The 10,264-nt window shown below is 36.7% G+C and overlaps 1 protein-coding gene across 2 annotated transcripts in view; it reads left to right on the forward strand.

Moving 5' to 3' along the window:
• LOC306881721 (receptor-type tyrosine-protein phosphatase F-like) overlaps positions 1 to 10,264 on the forward strand; it is a 161,886-nt gene that overhangs the window by 97,034 nt on the left and 54,588 nt on the right. The window contains exons 12-13 of one of the 2 annotated variants that reach the window (XM_079435952.1): positions 1,890 to 2,083; positions 8,368 to 8,394. In XM_079435952.1, coding sequence (XP_079292078.1) covers positions 1,890 to 2,083; positions 8,368 to 8,394 — 221 coding nt within the window. The remainder of the gene's footprint in view (positions 1 to 1,889; positions 2,084 to 8,367; positions 8,395 to 10,264) is intronic. The other variant, XM_079435951.1, reaches the window with a different exon arrangement.

A 10,264-nucleotide genomic window follows, 5' to 3' on the forward strand; every position in this document is an offset into this window, starting at 1 on the left:
GACACAGCTTTGCAGGAAATCCAGCTGTTAACCATGTTGCCTAGATCAGGGGTTTTCAACCCCAGAGCTAAAAGGGGGTTCAAGGAAAATTGGAGAGTATAAAAGCATTACAAAATGTATTTTTAATTAGAAAAACAAACTAAATATGCAAGTTTTCTACAAAATATGTATAATAGTAATATTTCATAAAAATGCTTTATCATTTTTTTTTTTTTATAAATTTTCATTCAACATTTTGGGGTCCTAATAAATTGAAAGACAATACTTTTAAAAAGCAATGACGCATAAAATTTATCCAAAAATTTAGAGTAAAGATTAAAGAATAAATTGGTTTTGGCTTTAGTTCAGTAATAATGTAAAAACAAATCATTTAAACAACACGTTGTACATAATATTATATCATGCTTACAATTTTTCTCACATAGTATAAATGACCTTCATGGGTCTACATGAAAATATTTTAGAAAGGGCTCCTTTGCAAGGGAATCATCATATTTTGGGGTCCTTAACCTCAAAAAGTTCAAAAACCCCTGACCTAGACATGAATCCACAGACATCAGCCCTAAAAGCAGTTACTCACTCTTACTCACTGTCTGTCCTTTTCTCAGTTGTGCTACAGCGAATTTTATGTGTGTGTTTGCACAAATTATATAGCCAGGCTGTAACACGTGTAACTTCAGGCAATCCCTGAGTGCTTTGATAAGGTTTCTAGAAGCGTAGGCTAAGGAGAGAAGCTTATTAAGTGTAGGAGAGCAGAATAAGACCGGATGTGCTCACTGCATGCTCTGTTACCAGACAACATGCACTTTGTCTCTAAATAACGGGATGTATTTCCCCGGAGCATGCAACGCTTGTCATGCACGCATACATAAGCACCCTGCTTTCTCCCAGGCCATGTTTTGCCCTTCACACCTTCCTTAGTGTTCAAGAAGTGGAGTTACACTACCAGTCAAACGCCTGGAATCATTTTTTAATGATATTGAAAAAAGCCTCTTATGCTCACCAAGACTGCATTAATGTTATGAAGTATTATTACAATTTCGGTGTAGAAAATTAAAAGTTGAAAAGTTGATAAATTGATAGGTCGGCATTTATTTGAAATAGAAATCTTTTGTAACTTTATAAATGTCTTTACTGTCAATATTGGCAATATTGCTGAATATCATTTATTCATTTATTTACTTAAGATGGTATTTACCCCACGTTTTTGAATGTTAATTCAACAATTTGTGGTTTCCACAAAAATCTGAAGCAGAAAATTGTTTCAACATTGATTATGAAAAGGTTATGAGCACCAAATGAGCATATTAGAATGATTTTTTGATGAATGGCTGATGAAAATGACAGAAATAAAATTTTAAATATATTCAAATAGAAATAATTTTAAATTGAAATAATAGTTCACAATATTACTGTAATTTTCATCAAATAAATGCAGCCTTGGTGAGCATAAGATAGACTGGTAATGTATCTTGGTTCTTCATTAATCTCTTTCCCTTTATGTCTCTCTATCTCAAATCATTCTTTCTTATTCTTTATTCCTCTCATTCTCCTCCTCTCACACAATCAGTGTATTCATTGATCTAAATCATGTCAGCTGAGCAGAATTTCAGCACATCCTTATCAGAATATTATTTGTCCTTTTTCACCTCCTAGTCTTTTAGCAGTTCTAGAAGTTCTTCTGCTTCCTTGAATTATTGTGAATAATCTTACTGAAGCCACATTAGATTTTTTTCCAGCATGATAAATGTTCTTTAACCAACAAATATTGTAAAACAAATACCTCTCCTCAGCCAAACCACAACTCATTAACATTTATTAGAGTGTTTTATCTCAAGCTACCCTTAAAGTCTCCATCATGAGGTTTAAATCTAATTGTCCCCCTTTAGTGCCTGGAGCCCCACCTCGGAAAGTTGAAGTAGAGGCTGTGAACTCAACAGCTATTCGTGTGACATGGAAGCCGCCTCTTTCTGGGAAGCAGCACGGCCAGATCCGGGGATACCAGGTCATATACTCCCGCCTGGAGAACGGAGAGCCACGTAGCCAGCCAAGTATATTGGATGTCGCTCTGCCAGAAGCACAGGTACTACCTGCTAAATTTTTATTGTAGTACTTGACTGTTTGTACAGTGAGTTGGATGCCATTGTTATTGCTCGGTTGTTCCACACCCTAGTAAGCTTCCTCACCATCTTAAATAGGCAACTGCCTTCTGAGATAGCATCCTAACTGTAGTCGGACCTCTTAATTGACTTATTGAAAAGCTTTACATGGGTGCCACAAACATAGTGCTCCTCATATAAAGCACTCAAGAGACTTGACTAAACCTCACAGCTGATTAGCAAGGAGTTTGGCGTTAGCATGTTGCTAAACTATTAATGTAGTAAGCACACAAATATTGGGTGAAATAGTATTTATTTATTTATTTTTTATATTATCATTACTTAATTCATTTCAATAATTTAAAAAAAGATACAGTATATAAAGTAATTTATTACCAAAAAAACTAATTGTCATGACTCTGTACTGTTTCTCACAGTTGTTTTGTTGTTGTTTAGTATTATTTGTTGTTGTTTTAGTATTATTTACATACTATTATTATATTTATTAATATTATGAATTGTTTTCACTTTTGTTTTCATTTTTTTATTTTAGTTTATTGTAATTGTTGTTAATTTTAGTTTCTCTTGTCATTTTCATTAGCTTATATATATATATGTATATATGTAGAGTTAATTTGCAAAAACAGATAACTCTGTTTTTAACCATTTTCAAAAATCATGTTTTTTCATTGTTCATTCCAATTAATCTCAATCAAACTACAGTTGGTTTATTTTGATTAGGTTGAAAAATAACTAAAAAAATATAGGTAACTAACACAATAACACACAATAAAAATATGATAACACATGATTTTTGACATTTTGAAAATTATCTGTTTTTGCAAATAAACTCTTCATATGTAGCTAGCTTTAATAAATGTTTATTTCAGTTTTAGTTTTTGTCATTTTGGTTCTTCAACTTCAACTTAAATGTATTTTATTTCAGTTAGCTGCTAAGGCATTTGGTTTAAATGTTTATGTTTTTTATTTAATATTATATTTTATTTCAGCTGTTTTTAAATTAGCAACAAAAAAACACAATGTTTAATAGTTTAGCAACACTGCTTGGTTTTTGGCAGCAGAATTGTCTATTTTAAACAGCTTTTGGGTTGGTTAGCATGTCTATAATGCCTAAAAATGCTGTCTTGGTAGGCAAATCAGGGTTTGGAACAGAAATGTTGTCTATCTTATGAATTTTCAGGATACATGTCTACTCGTCTACATAAACACTTTTTCTGAGTCTTCAGTGTTATGTAAATTGTTAAATATTTCATAGGCACACGCTATTGGTGGTCGTTCAAGAATTCAGCTCTTTGTAACACTAATACATATGCACTGCCTTGTTGCTCAGTAAATGTTTTTTCTGTTTCTGTTTCGCTTATGGTGCGTTAATATAAGGAGATTTAAAACTGCCTGAAGAAACGTGGGTGCATTGAGATGGAAGAAAGATAGTAATCCTTAGGAGGGATTTAGATATCCATGAATATCTTAATGTAGACACTTTTCGGGAATAGAGAGAATCAGACTGGGGCATTTAAATGCTTCTGCTCTTGAATTGTTAGCTGAGAATTAACTTGCGTAGATGTGTTTTTCTGCATTTTCCCTGCCCCCAAACAAAAGTTTCTCATTTACCTGTGTAAGCATTTCCCCTCACTGAGCTAGACTTAAAAAAAAGACTGTAACAAGATATTTATGGACCACTGTGGGCTTTAATGGTTTTTAGTAAATGGGCAGGTGACGGGGAGATTATTTCTCATTTGCAAAGGTACATAGCCAAGTGCGCATCAGTGCTCAGTCCACCTCCTAGAACTGACAAGTTTTCTCTTCTTTCATTAACCGATTCCAGCTAATTTTAATAGGGATGCATATATTGGTACCATATTGGTTATTAGTATTGCTCTTGTGATTGATGGACAGATATGAGTTGTTCAGATCCCACCTCCTTGATTACACACGATGATCATAAGATGCATCATAAGACTCGGGTTACATTCATGTCTACATCTTTCTTCATTCTTTGGCCCAAGAGAATGTGCTTTTGCTTTGCTCTCTGGGATGTAATTGGCCAGGGAAAGCTAGTGAAGAAGGGAGAAAACGTGTCTGAGAAGTGATGAAAATCCATTGTGTATTGTGTAACACTAATGGTTTGGCAGGGTGGTTGTAGAGTAGCTTTGATAAATGGCTTGTAGGGCTTTTCGTCTTGACAGAAAGACCCGGATTTCTCAAGACGTCCATTTTTGTTCTTCTGGGGGTTTCATTTTTAATGTGCGCTGTTTCTCTACCACCTTCAGAGACACTCTGGCTCTAAGAGCATGGGCTTCTGCATGGATGGGCTCCTAAAACAAAGCTCTCAAAGGAGGGCAGGAGCATGTGTAATGTTTTTCATTTGCTTTTAGTATGCATTACTGAACCAATCCAAACCCTAATAGCCAAGCTGCAAATTAACATTAACATGAGAGTTACAGACTGACTAGCTACCTAATTCTAATTTGCAACTCTAATATGTCTTGTTTCAAAATATGGTTTAATTTTTTGTCCTAACATGTCAACATTGAACAATATGTACACATTTTATTTTATAATGTGATAAGATTTCTGGAACTGGACTAAAACATAACTGCCACTTTTGAGGAGGCTTTTTTGAGGATCCTTATGCATCTCCCTCAAGTATTCCAACAGTAAAAAAACATTTTTAATTACCCTATTTGTTGTTGTTGCCATTTAGTTTGATTACATAAACTGTTGCTTTTAACTATAATTCTCAAATTCATGATAAAATGGAAATTCTCCCATATTGTGACTTACAGCCAAGTGAAAGAATTATTGAAAAGAATTAGATGTAGGGCATGGACTTAACTCTACCCATTAGTTGTTGAATGGATGGAGGCAATGCAATCTAAGTGTGAGGAAGGGTTTAAGTGGGCTAAATGATTGGCAAAGTCTGGATTACCTGCAAAACTACCTTAAAAATGTTTAAATGACTATTTGTCTGTTGATTTCTATTTATTAATAGCCTGACTAACATATTACATTTTCATAAAAGGTGTGCACTGCTATACCATTGAGTTTGCTTTAAGTTTGTATCGAGACATTGTCATAATTTGAACCATTCATTTGTCTCACTCAGAGCAACATGAGAAACCTCTCTCTCATCTGGCTCCCTGGCCTCAGCTGAAAAGCCAGGAAACCAGCACTTGTTTGTCCGTGGGTGGGATAAATGCATTTTCTTTTCAAAAAAGGCCAGACTGGGAACCCACACACCACCACCCTCATTCTGGGTCTAAATTTAACCGAGAGATTGAGTTAATTGATCCATTCCAGTGTGCCACGAGAGCTTAGCAAGTGGCCGTTAAAGAAGCCTGTCAACCTTTCCATGAAGAATCTCCAATAAATCAGCATGAGAGTCCCCTACAATTACAGCTGTCACTTTTCTGTGCTGTTTGGTTAGGATGTTGTTGCATTAGTTGTGGGTGTAGGATAGAAGAGGGAACGAGCAAATGACTGTCGTAGTGAGAGATTGGAGCTGTGGGTGGTGCGGCTTTTAGTAGTGAAGGACTTGAGCTGGTACCCAAAACATGGAAGGTTCGAACCCAATAACATTGGATACATAAACTATGACCATCCTGCCATTAGGTCAAGGGTATCCAAAGCTGCTTTGTGAGGACTAATGTCCTAGTTCATCTCCAAATTGCTTTAACTCACTTGCCTAGAAGTTTCTAGTATGCCTTAAGACCTTCATTAGTTGGTTCAAGTGTTTTTAATTGGGGTTGTGAGTTGGTATGTGTACCACTAGTTTCACTTGTCTACATTACCATTGGTGGTTGCTACATCCCATCACTGTGCATTCGCATAAGGCATATTTGCATAAACTGTCATGTTGCCAAAGGTTGTCACTCATACCACCTCAAATCAACTCGCTTTAAGTAAATGACTTCTGGTCGCTTTGTTACTGCTGTCACATAAGAGAGCATCTGCTTTATGGGTAAACGTGAATGTGAGATACACAGAGCACCAACTCTGAGTGAATCACTCTGGCCTCGGTGGCCCCAGTGCCAGATGAAGGAGGGAGAGGAGAGACCTTTATTTCCCCTGATTAATATCAGCACCATCTTCCCCTTTCATCTCTTGTTCTCCAGCAGCCTCTATCTGACAAACACAGACTTCCATTACTATTTTAATATCCTGTCCGAAAAATGCCGCATTTGGCTCCATCTGAAGATTCCTATCAGTTCTGACCTGATTTTTCTGCTCTCTGAAGCCTTTTAATAAACTAGCCTAATTTATTCATCTTGCATTCAAAGGGAATGATTCTGAGGAGATAATTTTGTGAAATCAAAGGCCTGTACATTTAACAGAGGCTAAAGTGCTGTGTGGAAACAACAACCCATTAAGAAAGCAGATAAGCGGAAAAAAAAATCTCATTAACTTGAGTTTAAATAGGTTGTTTGTGTTTATTTAAGCGTATGTTTCTTGTGTCGGTGCTTTGGTGGGTTTTGTTGATTGAGTGTAGATCGGCTTGAAGGAACGGCGGTGGTTTTGGATGCAGTTGCGTATTTGCCAAGTGTATGTTGCTGTAGCACTGTGCACGATTAATAGGAGACTTAAAAGCAGCAGTTTAGAAGGAGTCCATTGAGGAGAAAGTGAATGCAGTGAAACAGCGATGACTAAATGATTGAAGTACAGCTCTTAAGTGCAGACCTGAAGGGTTAGAAGCGCTCTCCGGCCCATTATATCTGATCAATGTTTCAGCCTCTACGCTTTCCACTCAACTTATCAGCATGACTTCAGCTCCTCGCTATGAAAGGTAATGATGGGCGCTTGGGCCTCCAGGCAGCCGTGCCTTGGATAAAGTCATTGTTACTGGACTTTTAGGAAGGCATGCTCTGGGCGAAGCTGCTCTTGTGCTGTCAGGGGCTTTTAAAACCATTCATGAGGCTCCTACCTCTGAGTAGCCGGCAGGCTATCAAGGTGCCACACAGGCCGGGCGTTATCCTACAGGATCAGCAGCATGAGGTCTGTGTGTGGGAAGCAGTATGTTAGGGAAACAGACTGAAATATTGGCCTCCATCTAGTCTGCTAATGGTAATGTTATGTAATATACACACAGATCTACATCGGCTCCATCATGAGAAGCAATTATAGGATATGGATGAATGTTTGCAGAATGATCTAATATAGAAAATTACAGTGTGGGGGTCCGCACACTGATATTGTGACGTGCTTCACTACACTTTACAGATTCTCGGTTAGAAAAGAGCAATTTCCTATTTCTTTCTGAAAAGGAATATCAACTCCGGTTCAGTTGGCTCCATGCTGGCTTCTCGGTCCAGGGAAGATTTGACGCATGTGTGAGCGCCTTTTGTTGAGGGTGGGAAAGAAAAAGCAGCGGTTCTGGGTGCTCAGTGTCGGTAAAGTTTGATGTCACCAAGCTGGCAGTGCGATGAGGGTAATGGGATTTCAAGCTCTACACCACCAGGAGATTCACACCAAGAAAAAGGCTTTCAATCCCGATGAGTTTCACTTACAGTTAAAGAAAACAAAATTATATCGGTGTCTGCCAGCAGGGGCAAAAAAAATTTGTAAATGTATTTCTTTTTTTCTCTCTTTTTTTTTTTTTTTCAAATGTTTCAATGTGGTAAAATTAGTCATGTATTGAGAAGATCTTTTCTTAAGGCCAATAACTTGCAAATACTAAATCCCAATCATAATTCATCTAAATAAATTTAAAAACAAACAATTACAAATTAAAATAACTAATTTGGTACCAATATTTTGTGCATCCATACATAATTTCTTAAATTATACTCATGTAACCAGGCAGTGCATCTGTGATAAATGTTTTGGAATGTACAATATTTCTCTGTCTTTTGGAGTTCACTTATCAGGTTTATGAATTCAGCCCAGGTAAGTATCTGTGAATTGCAATGTTTGCAACCATGCTGAGACTAAAACGTTCTTGCACCAGGTGTAAGTGGTGCAATAGTTGTCATTTCTTTCTCCCACAGAGCGACGGAATGAAGCGCCTTGCCTTTGTTAGCAGTATACCGCTGCTCCTTTTACCTGACATTATGCAGCACTGTGTCGAATGTGAAATATTGTCATCTCTCCTCCTCCACCCTTCTCCTCTGTCTCTGTAGCATGTTACTGTTAACGCTATGTGCTCATCTGTAGATGAGAGAAAAAAAAGGTAGCGATGCTTTTTTTTCTCCCCAGTAGTGCCATCTCTGATTCATTTTCTACCTCTCATCTGTCATGTGTTTTCCATCAGTGGAAAATTGAAGAGTCCACGGAATATGTGAGTAACTCAAGTGTGAGCGGGTGGTTTGCGGCATTGGGCCTGCGGGAATGCTGTGTGTTCATCTATCGCTTTTTCTTCTCTTGCTTGGCTTTATTTCGTTTGAAACTAACAGTTCTCCTTTGTTTCTTCCTATAAAGAGGGATTAACAGTTTTATTGAACCCCTGTGTGTTTGATATGAATTTGGACCAAGCAGCTTGTTGAAAAGGGGGAAAAGGGGTAAAAATACACATCAGCATCAGCATGAAGAACCTTTTTTTTTAATAGCATCTTTTAAGGATTGTTGTAAACATATTCCCAACTACGTACTAGTTTACTCTTTCACACACACACACAGAGAAAAGATCAGAATAAATTGCAGCATTTTCAGCATTATACTGAAGGTCACCCACTAATGCACTGTATTTACTAATGGTAATGATGCTGCGTGCTCTAAAGGTCTGGCCCCTGAGAGCACATTTCACTGACAGTGTAATGAATGCACTAATGACTTCTCGCATAGCAAGTACCCGTTATTCACTCACACGCACACACAATCACATGCACACTTACAACAACAGTGGAACAGACCATCACTACTAGAGCACTACTGTGGAAAATTCCTCAAAAAGCCGGCAAGTTTAACATTATCTAAATGATAAAACCTCACTCATACTAAAATGAAAAATACTGTACATGCACAGATGAGAATACTTGACTAGAGAGATAGAATAACCGGAGATATGGCATAGGCTGAATTAAGTAGCTGTATGAATGAAAGCTTTATCAGCGTTTATGTTATATATATATATATATATATATATATATATATATATATATATATATATTTATTCTTTAATGAATAGATAATTTAAAAGAACAAACTTTTTTTTATAACATTACAATTTTTTATAACATTATTACTCTTTACTGTCACGTTTGATAAACAATTTTTTTTTTTTTTTTTTTAAATCCTAATGTTAGCAGCAAGGCATTTTGATAACCATGTCTCATTGAATCAAATTGTACAACTGTTTTATCAATTATGTCACATTATATTATACATTATGCAAGGATTTAGCTGGTCATTATTGCAAAATAAACCCAGACAGTTGTTGTCAAATATATTACTTTTATTCGGCTAACTGTACTCTATCCTATTTCTTACACTACTCCTTAACATATAACTTAAAAAAATAATATTAAATATGTGAGTTATGTGAGAAGAAATCTGTTGTCAGGAACAACGGACAATTATGCAGTTTATCGGTCGTTATACTGTAGTACTTGACCTCATAATGCCTTGACTGACCAATTGGAATCAAGTGTTCTAGAGCATGCAATAAACCATATTAGCTACACAAAAATAATATTGGATTTCAGTAATAATATTTCCTTTCAGTAGTCACCACAAACGTCCATTTTTTTTTTTTGTTCAATTCCATTTATAGATGCATTTCAGTTTTATTATTCTTTTGGCTTTTTTTTTCTTCTTTTATTCTTTTTGAGTACACGGAAGCATGGAAGGGGATATTAATGGAGAAGTTACAATCTGCTTGGCCCCTGTGTGATGACTGAAGGGGTTGGGGAAGAAAAGCATTGAATGATGTTACCTGCTTTCAGCAGAGGGATGGGTTCAGGGTTATGTGTGCTGTGAGTGTTGAAAACCAGTGAAGCCTGGCTGGAAAGAGAAAGCTGCAGACAACACTCGGCTTTCAACACTACAGCTCTTTGTGTGTGTGGGTGTGTGTTATCTGTGAGCATGCCTTTGTGTGTGTGTGTGTGTGTGTGTGTCTCGTTGTTCCAGAGTTTCCTCAAAAGATTCTTAAAGTTCCGTGACAGCCCACTACAGTTCGGGGCCTGGTTTGCGTTACTCTAGTAAATCCTCTT

This window comes from Barbus barbus (assembly GCF_936440315.1).
Source record: "Barbus barbus genome assembly, chromosome: 15".
Taxonomy (NCBI): domain Eukaryota; kingdom Metazoa; phylum Chordata; class Actinopteri; order Cypriniformes; family Cyprinidae; genus Barbus; species Barbus barbus.